The 22,427-nt window shown below is 37.5% G+C and overlaps 1 protein-coding gene across 2 annotated transcripts in view; it reads right to left on the bottom strand.

Annotated features, from left to right (window-relative positions):
* CNKSR3 (CNKSR family member 3) overlaps window positions 1-22,427 on the bottom strand; it is a 110,406-nt gene continuing 87,979 nt past the window's right edge. For both annotated transcript variants that reach the window (XM_069069628.1, XM_069069627.1), the window contains 7 exons: window positions 19,229-19,288; window positions 10,189-10,257; window positions 9,306-9,452; window positions 5,169-5,293; window positions 2,700-2,908; window positions 2,114-2,203; window positions 1-306 (listed from right to left, as the gene is read on the bottom strand). In XM_069069628.1, coding sequence (XP_068925729.1) covers window positions 8-306; window positions 2,114-2,203; window positions 2,700-2,908; window positions 5,169-5,293; window positions 9,306-9,452; window positions 10,189-10,257; window positions 19,229-19,288 — 999 coding nt within the window. In that variant the 3' untranslated portion in view covers window positions 1-7. The remainder of the gene's footprint in view (window positions 307-2,113; window positions 2,204-2,699; window positions 2,909-5,168; window positions 5,294-9,305; window positions 9,453-10,188; window positions 10,258-19,228; window positions 19,289-22,427) is intronic.

Below are 22,427 nucleotides of genomic sequence, written 5' to 3'. Positions count from 1 at the left end.
GCAAATCTCAGTGAGTCAACAACTTAAGCCTCGTGATCCAGCTGACCAGTAGAGATGGTTCTGTGGAAGAAGATTTTTTGGATGATGAAACGGAGTTCTTTTTGCTCCCTTCCTCCTGAAAGGGAATGGTGGCACTGTTGTGAAGATCTGAATTGATGTAACACCTGCTGCCTCGTATGTAATCTGCTCCCCGGACTAGATGTCTGTCAGTCACAGGTCGGGAAAAACGATGCCGTGAGGAGGAACTTTCTTCAATGATTGGGGGTATCCTCTCATTACTGAAATACCTGCAGAGGGCATCTTCACCTGTTTTAATAGAGTTAGAATAATTCAGATGAATATTCAAACTGACAACTCAAAACTCATCTCAAAATTCTTATAAGCATTCACTTGTCAAGATGGCCTTCTGACGTCTTCAATTATTCATCTGTCTTCAATTATTTTACTCTTTTTACTTTTTCAATATTCCACCTTTATGTAGTCAACAAGTCTATAAGATCCTTAAAGTCATATTTCTTTTACTAGCATCTAGCACACTGCAGGCACTCAATTAATATCTATTGGTTTTATTTTGATTTTCCAATGATAATTTGCAAAATGGTGAGAGGGAACATTAATGAGATCTAGGTTCTTCTCTCCACTGTTCTCTTTGTTACATGTTATACTCCTGACGTGTATGCTAATCAGTAGCTAAATAAAGGAGACAACCTTTGCCAAGTTGGCAAGAAATCCTTAAAATTGCTGATTAACTCCAGAAAATTTAAATGTGTCATATCAAGGCAAATATAGGCTGTATCCCCTTAAACTTGAGTTTATTAATGCATTGTTTTAAATATCTATACACATAATTGTCTCAGATTTGATGTGGATAAGATTTGGGGAGGGAGAAGAGGGTAGCAAGGCCTATCTTCAGACATAGTAAAGTGGAATTTTGCAATATAAACTTCATACTTCAGATCACCTTATTTTATCTGGATGACACTTCTGAATTTTAGACAGAAATGGTAACGACAATAACTAAGAGTCAAAGAAAGCTAGGGATTTATTCCAATATCATACAGAAAGAATGGATACACATGTAGAAAAGCAGTTGTGTAACACTACATAACAAAAATACAAATCAGGGGAAATCAGGACAAAATTGGAGTACACTTGTCACTACAAGGCATACTACCATATTGTACTATTTTCAAAAAATTCATTCGAATGACTGTGGAATACCAATTAACTGCATGTTTATCCCCCAACTCCAACCCAACAGATCACAGATCCAGAACTGGTAGGGACCTCAGAAACACAAGGTTCAATTCTCTGATTTTATAGTGGGCTTGCTTAACATCACACAGATTTTAAAAAGTGGCTGTAGGTGGGCGGCCAGGTAGCACAGCGAGTAAGAGCACTGGCTCCAGTGTCAGAACGACCTGGAGATCAAATCCCGGGCTCAGACACTTAGCACCCACCCAGAAACACCTGGCCGTGTAACCCTGAGCAAGTTACTTAACCCCAATTGCTTAGGGGCGGCCAGGTGGCTCAGCGAGTAAGAGCACCGGCTCCAGTGTCGGGATGACCTGGATCAAATCCGGCCTCAGATACTTAGCACCACACCCAGAAACACTGGCCGCATAACCTTGAGCAAGTTACTTAAGTCCGATTGCTTAAAAAAAAAAAAAAGTGGCTGTAGGACCTCACAGACAGGCCTGCATCTGGAAAAAGAGGCCAGCATTAAGGCGTTTACATCCCTTAGGGAAATTCTAGATCCAGCATGGGGTTAGGAAGGACAAATGGCACAGGGTCAAATTCTACCTGTTAGCCAACTATATCTTGGTTCTACAATAGTTGGTGACACCAAGATATTTCAAGGCTTCCCTGAGAACATGGAGGGTGCCAAAATGTGAATAAAAACCCAGTATTGAGTTTTTATAAACAAAAAATTTTTATATTTTTATAAATAAAAACCCAGCATATTGCAGAACTGGGCAGTAGAACCTAAATCACTTCACCCCCTCTCAAATTATTTCTGCTCCATGTTTAAATGAACTCCTATTGGCCAATCCTCTCAGATAAGGACTACTGAGAACTCCTTGGGTTTGTCTGAAAATAAAATACAACTTGCCTTTTCTTCCATGTCCTCGGGGTCTGGCATATGGGTCCACAATTCCCATCCAGCTCCCATCTGCAGGCATTGACAAGGGCCGGGGCTTCCCTATATAGGCAAGAGAAGGAAGATGACAAGGCATGCACATTTACACTTAACAGAAATTTTCCGGAATGCCAAGCAGTCATTCCACTCATAATGCCACAAGTATTTAAGCAGTAGCAAAAACACTTGAAGAATACGGAAAGTATTCCAAAACATTCTGTTTATAAGGCAAGCAATCAGACAAGGGCATAAAGAATAAAAGGCTACATGTCTACAGAACACAGTGACCCCAAATTTTAAAAGGCATGCACCAAAAGCTAAAAGCGTAATCTGATCTCATCCAGCTGGGCTTTGCTACCCATCGAGAGTAATGACAGAACAAGCTTTCACTTTAGAGAGATGAATACATGGTTTCATACTTAGATTTTCATTGAAGTTTACGTTTTCCTCAGATTACCCCAAGAGTGTGCCAAATTCAACCAGCATTTCCAAATAAGGAAGGGGGAGGGGAAGAGGAAGAAGTGAAAGACCAAACAAAAGACAACATCCATAAACTCACCATAAGACTGTGTTTTCTCTCTCATCTTTGTGGGCAGAACATTCGCTTCCACTGAATAGCCAGGCAACTGATCTGAATCAGCGATAGTAAATCTTCGCCTTCGACTTTCCTGGTCTAAGAAGGAATTGGGAGACTCCGAACCCTTCGAACCTGGCAACGGCTGTTTACATTTACTGAGGCCTCCATAAACAAAATTCCCCTTCTCATCCCTGAAAATTCACATCCAACAATATTAATTCAAAAAGGACCCTTAACATGGCATTACAAGGAAATAATCATTGCATGTTGTGCTACTTCCAAGAGGAATTGTAGCACATGGTTACTAACCATCTATGGAGGAAAGTCCTGAATTTAGAATCCCAAGCCCTGGTTCTGAATCTTGGCTCTGGCACTTAATATTTGTGTGAAAAGTAACACAGGCAGGTCACAGTTTCCTTATCTGTAAAATGATTGATAATGTCTAACTGCCCTCCCTCTAAATCTATGATCCAATTAGGAAGAGGGAAAAAGACTCCATAGATTTTGAGGTGTGTTCACTGAAGTTTCAATAGGCAATTCATCCAGTTTTCTAGGAGCACATAATAAGCTGAAAGTACATCATTTTAATCTTTACATTGCCAGTGCCTAGTATAGTGCCTAAAATATAGCAGGGACTTAAAATAAATGCTTATTGAAATGAACTGAAGAAAACAACTATTTCATACCAACAGTGCCTCTGAAAACAAACACAAACCCCCCTAAGATCTCTATGTTATCATAAGTCCTTTTCAAATAAAAGTAAAATGAAATATTTTTGATATGTTTCAAAATTATACAAATATATATCTTCAAAGAGGTCACAGTGGCAACTTAAAGTACAGAGTCTTTCCTGTGCTACAAAAGTCAGCTAATAACAAGAATCACATCAGGCCAGAAGTTAAGAATGTAATCTTTTGAATCACTTCTCCCGTGCCAAAAGAAAGATTCCTGCCAAGACCCAAGGGGGAGAAAATACTGTCTGTGCATGATAGATCTGCACATGTGTGTTCATATGTGCGTGTGTATATATATATGTCTTGTGTGTATGTATATATAAATGCATGTTTATCTGTGTATACACACACACATAAATTAGAATCTAACTATAAAGCACACATACCAGGTAGCACAAAGAACTCTTTATTCTAATAAGACAATATGTTTGACTCTTTTCAGAAGTCAGTCCATTGATAAAGGTTAAATCATCTAAGTTGGCTTATATAAGGCTGCATAGCTTCTGTAGCTTAGATTTATATTAAGTGATTTCTATTAACAAAGTCTGTTAGATAAATGCAAAAAATATTGAAAAAAATAACTGATCTGCCTGAATCACTTAAGAAGTTTTGATATGTATAAATAACCCACTTGAGTGTTCCTCTGTGTACCAGGAATGCCCTCTACCTGCCACTCTTCTGTGAATCCATGATCCTCACCTCTTTTAAAGTATAAACTGGAACTCACCTATCTGAAAAATCTTCTATAAACAACCCCAGCTAACTTTATTTTTTCCGCTAGTCTATGCCCCCTTCTGAAGTTGGATGCCATGTTGCTCTGAAAAGGGCTCCTTTGGCTGAGTTTGAATGGTTTTCTCCAACTAGCCTGAAAATTCCATTTTCTTTGACTTCTTCTTCTTCCATATGAGCAGACTTCCCTCCATATACTTGTATTTTCCCACTTGCATCACCACATAGGGATGACGGTACTTGAAAGTGACCTAAGTCCCAATAATGGAGTTATGTGGGCAAACCATAGTTAATACGAGATTTTAAATACAAGGCAGACTGGAGATTGTTTTTCTATGTAATTCTTTGTCATTGCTGTATTTCTGTGATATATAAGAGTAACAGAGGTGCCTTCTAATCCTTACCATTTATTTTCTCTAAATAGCTCATAAGAACCTAGAAGGAAAAGTTAGGAGTTCTTTCTTTTCTATGATTAGGTAGTTAACACTATAGTGAGGTTATTTTTCTCTTTGAAATACCAGACTTCCAAAAAGTACAGAATGTTACTGCTGACCCAAATTTAACACTGTCTTCTTATTAGAGTATGTACTGTACTCTATTACTACCTCATTTTTCTGTCCATTTAGAAATAATTATTTAAGACAAATTTTATAATCACAGATAAAGAACTGAATATATCTGATTATGCCCAGATTTTACACCTTATCTCATATCCTCAAATTTGAAAATGTGGTGATCAAACCCATATGCATTGGCAATTTGAAATTTTCTACACTAGCCATGAAGGAGGAGGGAGCATTAAGAAACTTATGAATAAAATATTACCTTTCTTTCTCCAACTAAGAATTTTCATTAACTATGCTGATAATGCTTTCAAAATTCAATCCTACCAAAATACATGTAATATGTACCACTCAAAACTTTGTTGCCATTAAAAATCCACAGTGAAAAGGAGCTTTGTGTATCCAAAACATGATTACTTGCATACCGGGGAGAGTAGGGGACAGCCGGTGGTGGAGGGATATAAAGATCCAGAATGGCTGATTTATCTTTCTTCAGTGAGGTGTCCATGGTACTTTCTGGGGACTGGGTGGTAGTAGGTGGTGGAGAGGTCTGAAACAAAAACATTGCAGTGATGCAGATAATGTAAGGAAAGTATTGGTTCCCTCAGCAGTCATCTCTACTTCCTCCTTCCCCCAAATCTGTTTGGTCCTGCCATTCCCCAACATTCTCAAAGGGGAGAGGATAGGGTCAGCTGGCATGTTTTCCTACAATAACCAACAACTCTTAACTGTTGTGGCACTAGGGTATTTTTTAAAAGGTATGACCATCTTTAAATGTCATCCAAAAGACACCCCCCTACAATTCAATAAACAAATATCTAAGACTTTTCATCTCAGAATTGAAGAGGCCTTCAAGAAAATCTAGACCAACTCATACATGAAAAGGAACTTCATCTAAATACAACATACTCAACAAACAGTCATCATTGTCTTCACTTCCACAAGGTAAGAACTCACTATCTCCCAAAGAAGATCATTCCAATTATGGATATCTCCAGTTGGTTGAAAGTTTTTTCTGACCTCGTGCCTAAATTTATTTCTTTTTCAATGTCTACTCCATTGTTCCTCATTCTACCCTCTGGGGCCAATCAGAGCAAGCCCAGTTCTAAGGAACAGTCCTTCAATTACTTGAATACATCTTTCACATCCTCTAAGTGTTCTCTTTTCCTTGCTAAAGATTCCCACGTTCTTCCATCATCATGCAACATAATTTTCTTTCTCTGAATGATTATTAGCTCAGCAATGTCCAAACTGAAATGTTAAATCATGGTATATTTTTAGTTTGATTACTTTGAAACTAGTATGAGTTCAAAGAGACTAAAAAATTCCATTGAGTTCAATGAAATCAGCAACTTGGCCTATTTGGAATTTAACAGCACCTTTTTGTGAATGAGGAAAGAAGAGTCAGGTGACTGATGGCAGTGGCAAATGAAATTAAAAACCATTCAAGTGTTTATAATGTGTAAGACATTGTGCTAGACATGGTCTAGCTTATAGTCTCTGAGCTTACAATCTAATGAAGGAGACAAGACAAATATGTGAAAGGCTGATTTAAAGATCAATTAATTTAAACTAATAAGAGATTAAAATAAAAATTTTCACACTAAATGTTAAATCAATTATACAGACAGTAAATTCTATAAGATGTCTCCAGAAAAAGGGAGAAAGGGTAAAAAGGAAAAACTTTATGATCAAGTAGAACTTAATCTGGGTCCTAAAAGATGCATAAGATTTGAACAAACAATAAATAGGAGAGGGTATGTAGTTATGCGGGAGGAGAGGAACAAACAATAAATAAAAAGGAGAGGATATGTAGTTACGTGGTCCTATCTTCTAAGGAGCCAAAAGTATTTACTAACAGAATTAGCTAATCTCAGTTCCCCCTTTTTCAAGGATGAAACAGAGGCATAAGAAAATGATATTTTCCTACCCCCTTCCCAAACTATTAGGCTACAGAGGGCTATCCCTAAATATTTCTTCACCTTTGACAAATTCAAATGTCTACAACTGTTTTATAACTATTCAATATCTTGTGGATTTGCTAGAATATTGAGTTAATTGGGAGTTATCTTAGTACCAAGCCTGAGAAAATTGCTCCAGGGCTGAGACCCTAAGTAGCATAAATTAGAGGGTTGTCACAGAACAACTCCCTCTCAATAAAAATTCCCCTTGGGGCGGCTAGGTGGCGCAGTGAGTAAAGCACCGGCCCCAGAGTCAGGAAAACCCATGTTTGGTTCCAGCCTCAGACACTTAACACCCACACAAAAAACTAGCCGTGTAACCTTGGCCAAGTTACTTAACCCCAACTGCCCTACAAAAGGAAAAAAAAAATTCCCCTAACAGTCTGAATCAATGGATAAGCAAACACACTCAATAGTTAACCTACATCTCTGTGACTTTTTCATTAACCAAGAATAAGACTAAGAAACAGCTACTCATTTTGTTCCTGTATGTAATTTCAGAAGACAACTGTTGGATCCTAGAAAGTCAAAAATGGAATTTCATGGTTTAACATAAAGGGAACATGTACATAATGGGAAGCTTTTTTTTTTTAAACCAGGCCTGTGCTTTCATGAACACAGAAAGTTCTGGCGCAGAATTCACTCTATCAGTACAAAAATCAGCATCTGCATTAGAATACACTATCCACTATGGCATGTTGGCTCTCATGGGAAGCAAAAGATGATTACATGTGATGTAAGGGGCAAGTTTTAGAATCATAAGGGCAGGTAAACCAGGAAATTGATTAGGCAAAGACTAAAACAGCATTAACAAGTTTCTAACCTCCACAACCAAGAAAGGAAGATATATTCTTTAAAGCTAAGGACCCTGAATGAAAAGACAAGTAGTCATCTGCATGTCCCCTTTGAGACACAAAGCTGGGAATGGTTCAGAAATTAGAATGTGGACTACGGATCCAAACCCCAGCTCATACCTGCTGTGTGAGCGTAGACAAGTCATGAAGTCTGTCAGAGCCTGAATTTCCTCATCTATGAAATAAGAAGGCTAGACTACATGACCTCTAAAATTTTCATTCCTATGAAGTTCTCTTCTTAATTTTTTTTTAAATTAACAAATTTATTTACTCTCATTTGCCCTCCCCTCTTCCCACGTTGGTGGTGAAGATTTACATTTTAAGAGCAGAATATAAGAATTCAGAAAAGGGAAACAATGTGCTATTCACAATCCCATTAACTATGAAGGGTCACTGTGTTACAGTACACTCTGTTCTAAAAACATTCCACTCTCAATTTTAAAAATTTATGGTCGAGTGTAAAATACTAATGAATCTTTTTCATGTAAAAAGTTAGCTAACTACTGAAAGTGAAAAATAAATTTTATAATAACTTTTATTTTGCCTGTTTCCAAATTTTCAGAGAAAAGCAGGCATAAAATGAATTAAAAATACAAGATCTTAGAGTTATATTGAGTCAAATTTCCCCTCCATTATTTAATTATCAATTTTTAAAAGTACACATGGTGAGAAAAAGTCTATGGATCACCAAATACGAGGGGCAGATACTTTGGGGGAAATAAATAATTATTAAGTGAAGATATGAATGGGAGTCATCTTAGTTATCATATCATGATATGACAGGCTCAAGGGCCTCCATCGACCTGGCTGCCTTCTTTTGAATGTCCTCTCAGTTTATCTATAAGGATATTTACTTATAAAAAGATAGTTCTTAAACCACAAGAATTGAAAATCCTTAGATTTGAATGGCAATACTGCCTCCCTATACCTGCAAGCTCTTGCATTAGCTTTTTTTTGCTGACACATTATACTGCTGACTCAAATGCCATCTAACCATGCCCCCTCACCATTAGGTACTTGAAAAGTTGATTTTTGGCAAACAAGTGAAAGACTTTACATTTACATTACCGAACTTCATCCTATTAAAGCAAGCCCAAAACTTTAGTCTGTCGAGGTCTTTCTGTCATCCAGTGTGGCAGCTATCCCTCTGAGTTTTATGTCATCTGCAAATCTGATGAGGACACTATCTGTGCTTTTATCCAATACACTGATTAAAAATAGGAAAGCTACACAGGGTTAACTACATATTATTACTCCTCTGGAGACCCTCTACTGAACTGGACCCACTTACAACTACTCTCTGTCTGGCCATTCAACCACTTCTGTATCCCTCAAAATTCTATCTCCTATTACGTTACTGTTATTCCTGTCTTTGGAAAGTAATCATTAAGGTTTCAACTCCAAGAGATCTTAGGCTAGTGTCCAGGAAAGTCTGTCCTTCATACATGCATATAATTTTATATTGTCTCTCTTTGGGGGGGGGGGGGAACTGCAGTGGAAGACAAGGACCTGGTTTCTTTAAAAAAGGCTCAAGAGAATGTTATTTGAAAAGTAAACAGAATAAGTCAAAGATTTATTATTTATAAGTTTAATGTAGAAAAAAATCATTAAGAAAATGAATATCCAAAAATGAAAGAAAATTAATATCAGAAAACACAGGGTGGAGAGCAGGTATCTTGTAACCTCCAAGAAAAAGAACCCATTGTCCCTTTAGCATATTCACAAGCTTCAGACTAGGTCTCGGTACCTGAACAACAGGTGGCTTCCATCGTAAGTTTTTCAGTGGAGCAGGGGTAAAGTTGAAAGAACCCGTGGGACGTTTCTTGAGGAGCAGCACCACTCCCGTAGGATTCTCTCGCAACTTTCGCACCAGATTTTTTAACTGCCATCCCACCTTCAAAGGGGAAGTGGAGAAGAAGGAGAAAATATTCTGATAGGTAATCAAAATTCAGAACCACTCTTTGAAAGAGAAATCTGTATATGAATATATATGAGTGTGTGCACGTGTGTACAGTGTGTACATATGCACACATATACATGTATGTACACACACATATATACACTCTTTAAAATGCCTAATTACATGATATTGAAGTGACAATACAAAATAAACCAGAAAATTCTCAATGACAGTCCATGTATACATACATCCATGTGTGCATTTTAAAGGACATGTAACAATTTACCATACTGAAGGTTAGCAGGTCTAACCACCAAGATCAGTGGGAACCTTAAGAAAGGTGAAGATACCTCAGCTACAACTCTTAACATTTCAAAATCTGGTGCCTTGGGGTTTCAAAGCACAGAGGCAAGTAAAAACAATGAAAACTCCTAATATTGTCCCGGAATAATTCTTTGAAACAATCAAATGACCTTCTTCCTCTAGAAATTGGCAGGTTGTAATTATAAAAGGTTACAAGAAAAATATGCCCAAAAGTAGCTTCAAAAGCTAAAGAAGGATCTATAACATCTGCTTTTAATATAACCTATGTCTGACAAATCACTCCTTTAAGGAGAAGTCAACAACAGAGGCAACAACAAGGAAATTGTCTTAGATCCAATTAAGATTCTAGGGGGACATACCAAGATGCTCAAAACAAAACAACATTAAGAGGGTTGTTAAGACTTACCACAGTCTGCTTATTAACTTGAATCACCTCATCACCAGCATGAATCCTCTGAGATTTATCAGCAGGAGACTGGATAAGAACAAACAAGACAATTTATCTAGCTATATTCAGAATATCTTTGTGTGTGAGATTCTACTTACACATGCACATTGTTATCTATGTAGTATATGTTTGGTGAACAAACAGTAACTCTATCCCTTACTCACAGGCTAGGTTTACAGAGAAATAGCTATAGCTAACTAGCTAGGTAGCTCTATCTATCCCTCCCATCCATCCATCTACATATCTGCTTATTATCTATCTATATGCAGATTATGTATATATGCATGTGGAGATATCGATCTACATATAAATAGATCTACAGATAGAAATAGTCACACATATTCACAAACATGTTAATATCTACCCAACCCAAGGACCACCTTATTTTCAGATGGTCTGGGACCTATGATTTTATTGGCACACAGTATTCCCAGTACATTTACCAGTGCAATTTAGAGTCTTAACAAGTTGTCTGAGGCAGTAAGAGGTTAATAGAGACTTGCCCAATGTCATGCAGCAAGAATATATCAAAGACATAGCAAACATGGCACCCAGGACTTCTTGACTCCGAAGTTGCCTCTTTCTCCACTACTCATATTCATGAATCATACAAAACTTTTTTTAAAAGTCATCTTTACTCCTGATTTCTTATGAATTTTTATTGACCTTGCTTAAATACTTTATAAGGCTGATTGATCAAAAATTGTATTCATTTTAACAGGCTGTTATGATGGGAAATCATGCCCTATTAAGAAGAAAGTCAGGATGTTTAGTCTAGACAAGAGGAGGAGATCAGGGAGTACAGAATATGACAAGGCAATTGTATGGAGATGCCTTACTTAGATAATTTCAGAGGATAAAACTACATCAACTAGTAGAAGTTATGGGTTGACATCTGGATATTATTCAGTTGTATCTGATTCTTCATGGTCCCATTTGGGGTTTTCTTAGCAAAGATACTGAACTGGCTTGCCATTTCCTTTTCCAGCTCATTTTACAGATGAAGAAACTGAGATAAACAGAGTTAAGTAACTTGCCCAGGGTCATACAACTAAGTAATTGTCTGAGGCCAGATTTGAAACTCAGGAAGATGAGTCTTCCAGACTCCAGGTCCAGCCCTCAACCCACTGTGCAACCTAGCTGTTCTAACACCTGGATACCATATTTTTTTCCCTGTTAAACTAAGAATTTGATAAGAGTGAGGGCAGTTTCTTATTACCAATAAGGAAAGTGAGGCAAAGAGAGTTAAGTAATTTGCCCAGGGACCCATATCTAGTGTCTAATGTCTGATTTGAACTCAGGTCTTCCTGATTCCAGGTCCAGACCTCTATCCACTGCACCACCTAGTTATACATAAACTTCATTTTATTGATTTTGTTTTTCACTCATTTTTAAGTTGTGTCTGACTCTATGACCCTATTTGAAGTTTTCTTGGCAAATACTCCCAAGTGGTTTGCCATTTCCCTTCTCCAGCTCATTTTACAGATGAGGAAACTGAGATAAACACAGTTAAGTGACTTAACTGTGATTTATTTTGTATATATTATATATTCTTAGATGAATATATGTTTCTCCCTTGCTAGAATGCAAGCCTTCTTGAGAGCAGGGACTGTTTTGTGTTTGTCTTTTTACCTCCATTGACTAGCACACAGGTGCTTAATAAACATGGATTAATATCTCACCCAACAGGTGTGGCACTCAACAAGATGTAAGCAAATGACACTAAGAGTAGAAATCTTCACTGATTTAGGTCCAATATCAACGTATGCATGACTGTGATAGCTATTTTCGAAAACATTCACCCTGATACCATAACAACCAGCCATGGCTCACCTGAAAGACTAGTAATACATGCAGAGCCCAAGGATGCCAGCCAACAATGAGCCTCCTACAAAGTGCATTACTCAACAGGACATAAGCCCTTGGAAAGCCTCTTTTCTCTAGAGGCATTTTCTGAAATCTTCCTACTTGTCTAGCAGTCAACCTTTATTCTCCTGTATTTCACCATCCTTGCATCTGTATTTCTAAGCCTGGTCGGTCAAATCTGGAACATTTTCAAGCAAATCCAAAATCTCCCTATTTGTTGTTTGTTTGTTTTAAATGTGAAGGGAAATTCATAAGAACAGAGCTTTGGATGCAGATGAGATCTGAGAGGCTGGAGTCTACCCTCTCAATTTATAGATGAAGAGACTGAGGATCAGATAGGATATGTGACTTGTTCAGGAAATTGAGGCAGAATTTGAACTTGGACCTTCCTGAGTCTGAGTCAACTATCCGTCAAGCCATGTTCACTCTCTTAAGATTCTGAAAGCAATTTCACAGAAATGGGATTTTTCCACTTGGAAATTCATTCAGACTCAAAGTGAGCTTTGTTTTAGAGTCTCACATTTCATCCTTTAAACCACACACATATACACACACTGAAAAGATGACTCTGGGGCTCTCAGTAGTAAGGTTATAATGTTTCACATGTCTATCAGAGATTGAAATTGCTCCCAAGTAGACGTGATAGAGATCTGGAACTAAGCAGTTCTGTTCAAGTAATCCAATACAATCAGTTATTGATAGATGAAAAATTCCAACTCTGTGAAAGACAGAATATAAGAATCCTCTTTCTTCTCATCAAAACCAACTGAGAAATCTATGTGATTCTCACTCTACTTACTAGGTGCTATGGAGGACCAAGTCAATAGGAACAAAAGACCGAGGTCATCCAGAATATGCACCAATTTCTAGGGGATGGGTTCAAGGACCATTTCAACACCCTTGTACAAAGCACATCCTTGAGGTGTCACTCCAGTGGTGACAGGAGATGGGATTTGTATAGGGATGGCCACGACTAATCCAAATAAAACCAAACCAGCAAATCCTAGGTTGGTATTTAACCAAAAGGGGGAAGGACTGGTGAAAGACACCATTTTATACACCTTCTTCTATAGGTTCTGTTCACTAGGTTTTAGATAAGAGCCTAATCACTAAGTTAAATCACATTGCTATTTTCTTGTTAAGAAGAGATCTGTTCAAATTAAATCTTAATTAAAGATAACAACATGGTGAAATATGCCTTATAAGATAACCTCACATCATAATAGCAAAGCCCGAAGATTTATATGAGCTAAAGCAAAATCAAATAAGCAGAACCAAGTGGGAAAAAATAAACACAAGAATTACAATGATGAAATGGAAAGAACAACAACAAAAAAATGAAATTCAATGGTTGTAGTAATAATAAGCAAACATAGTCCCAAAGGAAAGAGGAGAAAACCGTACTTCCTCCCCTTCTTTGCAGAGATAGGGGGACTATAGGTTTGGAACACTGCATATATTGTTAGATGATGCTGATATCTTGGTGATTCCTCTTATGTGTTATCTCCCTCTTTTCAGAGAGTGAGCTCCTTGAAATCAAGCGCTATCTTGCTTTTCCATTTGGAACCAGAACTTCTTGGCCCAGTGCTTTGTATAGTAAGTACACAATGAATGCTTTTTAATTCATTCATTCATTAGTTCTGTTGACCTGTTTTTCCCCCTCTCTTTTTTATGTCTTGTTATAATTGAGGCATATATTTGGAAATAATAATAATAGCATTTATATAGTTCCTTAAGTTTGAAAAATGCTTTACAAATGTTATTTCATTTTATCCTTACAACAACCCTGGAAGGCAGGTATTATTATTATTATTATCCCCACTTTACAGGTTGAGGCAGACAGAGGTAAAATGACTTGCCACACAGCTAATGTCTAAGGCCAAATTTGAACTCATGACTTCCCTTATGACAACTAGCTGCAACACGAAACATTTTAAAAATAATAATTGAAGAGATTCACTTTAAGGCTTACAAAATACTTTCCTCACAACAATCCTTTCTTATAGCCAGGAAATTGAAGAACTGTAAAGTCGGGAGTCGAATGGGCCCTTCGAGAAGAACCTCTCTTTTTACAGATGAAGAAACTGTGGCTCAGAGACACCAAATAATCTGCCTAATCACACTAGTAGTTAATAAGAGAGGCAGGATTTCAAAGCACTTAAATGATGAATGCAGTGCTCTTTCCGCTGGTCGAGTCAGGTTTTGTCTTACTATTCCACTTTCACAAAAGAGGAAACTGAGACCCAAAGACTATGGCTTGCCTACAGTTATAGAACTAAGAGGTAATGAAGCCGCCCAGGTTCAAGCCAAGGTCCAAATCATTTAAATTTAATTTTTAATTTAATTTAAAATGTACCCCAAATCTAGATGCCAATGGCTTTAAGAAGAAAATTTTCAAACTCAGTCCCTAATTTCATATAGGACTTTGAAAGATTTATACAAATTATTTTTCCTTAAGTCAACATTAAACTACAGAAATACTCTTGCTTGCTGAATTTTGCTATATCTGTCTAATACTTGTGCTTTTCAAAAAAGCCCTGGACCTTCAGGAAATATTCTAAAAATATATGAATATGAGACAAAATAAAACAACCTTTACTGCTCTGGAATGAGCACTGAATCAGGCAAGCGAGAGGCCTTGATTCTAGTTCTAATTTAGATAGAAGTTAGCTGTGTGACCCTGACAAAATCAAATGAAGGCTCTGAGTCTGTTTCCTTAGTTATAAAATGAGAGCATTAGATTAAATAAGCTCTAAGATCTCTTACACCTCTTAAAATTCTATTTCTGAAATTCAGAACATTTGAGAAACTTAAAAAAAAACCTACATCTACCAGAACTTCCAGAACGAAAGAAATTAACAATATATAAAAATTTTCAGGAAGCAAATAATCATGCTTCTGCTATGCTTTCAGTCATTTTTCAGTCACGTCCACTTCTCATGACTCCATTTGGGGTTTTCTTGGCAAAGATAATGGCAAACCACTCCACGGTCCCTTCTTCAGCTCATTTTATAGATGAGGAGCTGAGTCAAACAGGGTTAAGTGACCTGCTTGGCTAGTAAGTGTCTGAAGCCAGATTTGAACTCATGAAGATGAGTCTTCCTGACTCCAGGGTCTATCTACTGTACCACCAAGGAGTCCTAAGTATGCTTCTATTTAATTTAAAAGAAGTCCCCCCCCCCAAGAGGTCCTCAAGGCTGTCGTTATCAATTACTCCATTTTCAGACTTCTCTATCTCCCTCAAGGGCACACTGTCTTCCCATTTGCTGGGATTGGCAACATTGATGTCATCTTCTATTTCTCATTCCACACTTCTTTCAATAGAGTCAGTTAATTGTCTAACACTATTGATTCTGCCTCCATTACATTTCGACCATCCTCTCTACCCAGATGGCCACTATCCCAATCCAAGCCCTGATCAGCTTTAATGTGTAATATTATAATAGCCTCCTAACTGGGCTCTCTACTTCAAGTCCCTCCTTTCTCTATCCCATCACACACACAGCTACTAAAGTAGCATCCCTAAATCACAAGTCTGACCATGTCATTATGTTCCTGCATGATAAACTTTTATGTGTCCTTATTACCTCTAGGACCAAATGCAACTCCTGTTTTTCATGTAAAGCTCTTCACAACCTAGTCTCAACCTACCTTTCCACCCTTATTATACAGTATCCCAAAATTCTAAGTGCAATTTTAAGTTATTAAAACTTAGAAGTGTACCGAGACTTTGGGCTACCCTGTACATTCTCACCTCCCACCCCATTTATACAACCATACTAGCCATCTTCCTGCTCCCTACACAAAACACTCCTCTCGTCTCTGTGCTTTTCACATACTGTCCCTGTGCCTGGAATGCACTCACTCTTCCTGCCTTTACAATCTTTGAAGGCAGCTGCAGTGCAGAGAACAGAGAGACAGACCTTGAGTCAGGAAAATCTGAATTCAAATCTGTGACCCTGGGCAAGTCATTTAACCTCTACTTCAGTTTTCTCAACTGTAAAATGGGAATAAGAAGAAGAAGACATTAATTACAGGATTCACTGTGAAAATCAAATGAGTTAATATTCATAAATAATATTCATATATTTGTAAAAAAAAAAAAAAACACTTGGCACAAGACCTCATACTATATAAATGCTTATAACTCTTTCCCTTTCCATCCACCTTGGAACTTCTAGTTTCCTCCAAAGCTCTCAAGTGCCCTCCTCCTACATGAGTTCTTTCCAGCTTGATACAGGTGGTGGTACCTCACTTCTAAACTATTTGTATTTTTTCATTCTTTTTTTATAATACAAACTTGATAAACATCAATGTGAATATTTCTAAACACAAAAAGGGAAGAGGACTGTATACGAAACAGTGAATCTACTGTGTAAAGCTTAGTCTTTTTAAGTATATGCTAAATTTAATACAGTGGTATCAGTACAATATCTGTTTTCCTATTTGAATGTCTTTCTGTGCTCTCTTCTATGTATTCTTTGAGGTATTTCATTGATATTTTTCCTTTCTTTTCTTTTTTTTTGTATCACTATCCCTACTCACCTATTTATTTATTTGGTATATGTTACTATGTGTACATGTTGTCTCCCTTCAGTAACACATAAGCTCCTTGAGGACAGGAACTGCTTCATTTTTAAATTTTCTATTTCCAGAGCTTAGCATAATGCCTGTTACAAAGCAGGTCCTTAAAGGAGAGAGATGGAATACTGAAATGGCTACAATGATTTAATGACTTTTTTTTAGATCTTCTTGGCTGTCATTATCATTCACTTCTACTATGCTCTACCTGGATCAACTGCTACTTCCCTTGGTCCTTTAGCTAGCAAATCTACTTCCAGTTATAAGAGACCAAGGTTCATATCCTACTTCTAATACCTACTAGGGCATGGCCATGGGCAAATCACTTAACCTGAGAATTCCTCATCTGTAAAATGGGGATAATACCCCAAAGTACCTTATCTCAGAGAGTTATGGAGACTCAAATAAAATAACATTTACAAAACCCTCAGCAAACTTTAAAGCACTAGACAAATGTCAACATTATTATTCACAGTCATCATCTGCTCAGTCAAAAATTCCTTTCCTCCCCCCTTCTTCTCTTCCTGAACTCTCCTCCCTAGATTCCCATGATCTCCCCTTCTCCACTGTGTCATCTGGAATGAACATTCTCTAGTTAAACTTCTCTCCCTGCCCCCCACTCACACTGCTTTTGCATAATTTTCTTCTCCTCTGGTTTCACTACTTTCTCACTCCTATCCAACTGACCAATACTCTTCAGTCTCCTTTGCTCTATCATCTCCCATTTCCTGACCCCTATGGGTGATACCTTATCACTATCACAAGACGCTAATCCAGAATGTCTCTGTATAAATGCTCCAGTCTAGTCATCTCATTAGTTCCAATAAGTCTGATTATCATCTCTATGCAAATGACCCAAATCTGGATATCCAGCTCTAATATCTCTCACAGTCTGGAACTGAGTCACTAAGTGACTGTTGTACATCTCCAGATACCCGGGTGCCCTATAAACATCTCAAACTCAACATGATCAAAAAAGAACTCGTCATCTTCCCTTCCCACCCCAAATCTACCCATCCTCCAAATTTCCCTATTTATTTATTCATTCATTCATTTAATGTTGAAGGCATCAGCATCCTTCCAATCACTCAGGTTCTTAATTTTGGAATCATTCTAGACTCCTCCCTTGCCTATCCCAAATATAATCAGTTAAGTCTACTTCTACAATATCTCTCACATCTTTTTTTTTCCTCTCCCTTTTCACAGCCTAGTTGTGAAACTAGTGTTCTTCAGCACTAGCTGATAAATAAAACTAAAGCTAATAGTCTTCTACACTATCTCCCATTTCTCCCACTCCTCTCCACTGATATCAGCTACCAAAATAATCTTCCTCAAAGCACGGGTATGAACATGCCCGATCACCCACTACTGAACAAGTTTTCTAGTGCCTTTGAGTAGAAAATATCAACCTAGCCTAGCTTATTTTAGGTTCCCTACAAATTGACTCCAAACTACTTTTCCAACTTTATTTCCCATGAATACAATTCACACACTCTGCCTTCATGTCAAACAGGGTTACTGGCTTGGCTATCCCTTGGCATCTATAGGCAAACTCTCCCAAATCAAAGCACCTCCTACCCCATACCTAGAATATGCTCCTTCTTCCTCATTTCTGCTTTTCAGATTGTCTTCCTTCAAGACTCCAAGTTCAGTTGCTATTTAATTTGGGGGGAGGGGGGGAGGAGAAGAGGAGGAAATCTTTCCAGATCCCCTATGCTACTCCTCAAAGATTTCTAGGATATGTTTTGTTTGATACTCCAATCTCTCCTTTGCCCCATTCACTCAAATCCTTGTGTTATAATTATCTGTGTAATGTCATTATACTCAGTAAAACAAAAGATCCATGAAGGCAAAAGTTGTTTTGTCATTGTATCTCCAGCACCTGGCTTAGTGCTTGGCATATAGCAGTTACTTAATGAATATATGCTGAATTTAACTTAAGAATATCATTACAAAATCCAGCTCTGTCAGTGGAAGGTACTTTCAAGTCCAGGTGGCAGACCCAATATAGCAATCTAGTAATATGGTGACAAGTTTTCAAGTAATTTCTGTAAAACAATTGGGCTCACCAATCCCTGTTCATGTAGAAATCACTACTCACAGAGGTAAAAATGATGCTATTTGGCATGGGAATGAAAAACAGGCAGAGTACAAAACAGTGAAAAGTAAATATAGATCATACAAAAGAAGAAAAAAGAAACATGCCCTGAAGCTGAGTTTTGTTGGCAGAAACCAATAACAAAAATGTTTGCTCTTGTAAACAGCATTCACCCCTCTACAGCAAAGGGTACCTATTGAAATTAAGAGGATAACCTTCTGACAGAGGTGATAACCTCAAGATCCAGGATAAGACTTAAAGTTTTGGACATGACCAGTAAAGGAATTTGTTTTCCTTGATCATGCATGTTTGTTGGAAGAGTTTTGAGTAGGGGTGAGAATGTAGGAGAAAGAATAAATAGACAATTTTAAAATATAATAATCAAAATAAACATGATAGACTTATCACATTTCTTTTAAAAATACTTCTGAAATTTAAGTAACATGCACTTACGTTTTCTGTTGTCCCAGTAATCACATGCAGTCCATCGTATGTCGATTTGATGTACATGCCCTAGGGTAATCCATAAACAAATGTATTAACCAACTCCATGCTCCAATACCATGTTGGACTTACCCTTAGAAAACATTTTAACACAGTTCTTTTAAAACAACAGCTATATTTAGGACCAGTAAAACAAATGTGAAAGCCTCTGGCTCCAGCCAAAGAAACCTGAGGAAGAACAGAAACCTCAAACATATGCAAAGACTAAGGAAACAACCAGAAAGCAATCTTCTCATTGATTTACCACTTCTGTACTAGGAATGCAGGATTGTGACATCCATGGAGACTTATCAGATGAATGCTCAGAGCCAGCTCTTCTAAGAAAGCCAGATAATTCAAGTATCCAACACACAATCCCGGGTTCTCCCCTATTTCTTTACCTAGAAACAGAACAACTGTGTTCTTTCTTTCATACCCTTGATATTTAGGCTCTAAAGGATATTTTTAAAGTAAATAAATTTTGAGCTCTGCTGAGCTTATTTTTTAAAGGATATTAAATTTGGCCTCAGCACTGAATTTAGTGTTGGCTTCTTTTTTCAAAGAGATATTATTAATGTACACTGGCATGTGGCAACAAGGTCAGGGGGTATATCTCAGAAGTCTTTCAGTAGGAAAACTGCAGTATGGATCTCCCAGAAACAGTCAACCCCATTGGCATCTCAAAGACTCTGGGGGCAGCATCCCATTATATTGGGGCAAACATTAGCCTTTCTCCAAGTTTCCCATGTACCAAGTGGGTCAAAGTATTCAGAGTAAGAATTCAATATTATCTAAAAAACATCCTACAATCTGATACATTGCATGCTTTAACTGAACTCCTACGCTTTTTGAAGAGAAAAGCAGACATTTATCCAGACGGCAGTTTTATATTTGGAAGACAGGGGGAATGTTCATGTAGTTTCTTTTATTGTTATGGTTTTGTTTCTAAACAAATGTGAAAAGATTTGGGAGCTTAAAAATTTGTACTCTCCTAAAACTCTGTATGGAAAGGCTATGTATTAAATTTAAGAAATGATACTTCTGGGCTTCCAGAAGATAACAAGAAGATTCTGTCCAGCACATCTGTTAATTACTATCAAATGCTTTTTTTGAGGTGGTATGGCTCAGTAGATAGAGATCTAGTCTATAGAGATCAGAGCAGCTAGGTAACACAGTAGATCGAGTACAGGTCTTGGAGACAGGAAGACTTGTCTTCCTGAGTTCAAATCTAGCCTTAGAAACTTGCTAGCTGTGTGTTCCTGCCCAAGTCACTTAAACCTATTTGCCTCAATTTCCTCATCTGTAAAATGAGCTGGAGAAGGAAATGGCAAAACCACTGCAAGTAGGTTTGCCAAGAAAATGCCAAATTGAGTCACAAAGAGTTGGACACAACAAAGGACTGAACAACATCTCACTAGAAGATCACTCCAATGAAGAAATTCCTTGTCTAGACAAAAAATAAAAACAAATCCTATGTATAGCTGTGACAGCCAGAATTCACAAGGAACTATGGAACATGGGAATAAAACCAATTTTAAGGAATGCATAAATTAACCTAGATCTAATCAATGCAGAATTAGAGGTGTTTGATAAGGAGCCAGAAACTATCAAGCTCATTCATTTCTCTTGCCTGAGGTTAATTAAAAACAACAAATGATCCTTTTTCACTACTAACATGCATAACCTAGACTCTAAGCTCCCTCCTTTGCCTTCACTCCTAGTTTTTGGTACCTAATAAGTAGGTCATTACTTAAGTCACCTCATTCCTGTCAATCTTATTTTCCTAAATGCATGGAAAGCTTAAAGAAGGTTTTTAAAAGGTTTTCTTTTCTGTTCCTTAGAGCACAAGGCTGGTTAGTAAACAGCATTCATTCATTGAGTGCTAGGAGACCACCACCATCAAACAGAATATAATAGATACCCCCTCTATGAAAAGCATTGTTCAGATCATTCTTTGAGGTCTACTGGATTCTTTGGAGAGTTCAGACACCAACCCAACTAGAAAAAAAAAGGTTTTAGAAGCATGTAACACTAGATTCTTGTCTATCTTGACTTTGGAAACCATGTTTAATTCCACAGAAAGCCTCCAATTCCCCCTCTGTCCCTACCTCACCCTTCCCCAATCCATCCTATACTGAATCACCCTCAGAAAACAATTTCAATCATCTTGTCACTCACCTTCTAAGAAACCTACAAGGACTTTCTAGATTACTTACCACGTCAAATACTAAATGTACGTCCTTAAAGGTCTCCTTTCCCACTACTTTTCTACAAAGCTCATTTATAATATTTTTTTTCTACAGAGATCACTTTCCCTGCACACAGAGAAGCATATATTCAGACTTGGATTTTTTGTGCCTTTTGTATATATAATTAATTCTCTTCACATGTCAAGACCTCCAAAGCTCTGACAATGTAGGTCTTTCACTGACTTCAAAACCCAATTTTCAAAAACATCTCCCTCCAGCAAACCTCCCTCATTAAATTCACCTGATTGTTTGTTGATTGACTGACCCACTGAACACCTTTTGCTCTAAATCACTATACCCCTAATGTTCTTAATGAATGAGGCATTCAGTTCTACTTGCTCTGAAATTAATTAGTAGTTGTTTTGTCTCCCTTAAAAACTCAGACAAGATGTCCACTTCTCTCCTTATCAATTGCCAAATGGGTCCTCAGACATTTAACTAATTATAGATCCTGTTCTCCATCATCGATCTGGCAGGTTCTACTGATGTACTGTCACAGTTCATTAGTCTTCTTATGCAGCTTCTGAAATAATATATGGAACCTTTCTCAAGCCTTTGCCCAGGCTGAAGCTTTTCTTTAGCACCTTTCTCCCATGCTAATCCAATCAAGACCTCCTCCAGGCTTTGTATGCCCTGGTCAACTGAGCTCCTATTTTTTTTTCCTGTCTAAAGAGTTCATATTTTCTTTATGTAAAGTATTCTCAGCACTATCACCATATCAGAGTGAAGGACATTCCTCCAACACAACTGAAAAAGAAAGCCTTTCTGTCCTTGATGTGTCCTTGATATGACAATTTCACTCAAGTCCATTTTTCATTTTACATTTAAACAGATGCAAAATGAACCTCAGTATAGTTCAAGTTCACAGACATATATGCAAAACAGGAATGGGAGTGAGCATAATGTAGCTTGATTTTGAA

Source organism: Petaurus breviceps, unplaced genomic scaffold (assembly GCF_028583685.1).
Source record: "Petaurus breviceps papuanus isolate PSGF00001 unplaced genomic scaffold, PetGlider_PUasm1.0 90784, whole genome shotgun sequence".
Classification (NCBI taxonomy): Eukaryota; Metazoa; Chordata; class Mammalia; order Diprotodontia; family Petauridae; genus Petaurus; species Petaurus breviceps.
This window is presented reverse-complemented; position numbering and strand designations above follow the sequence as displayed.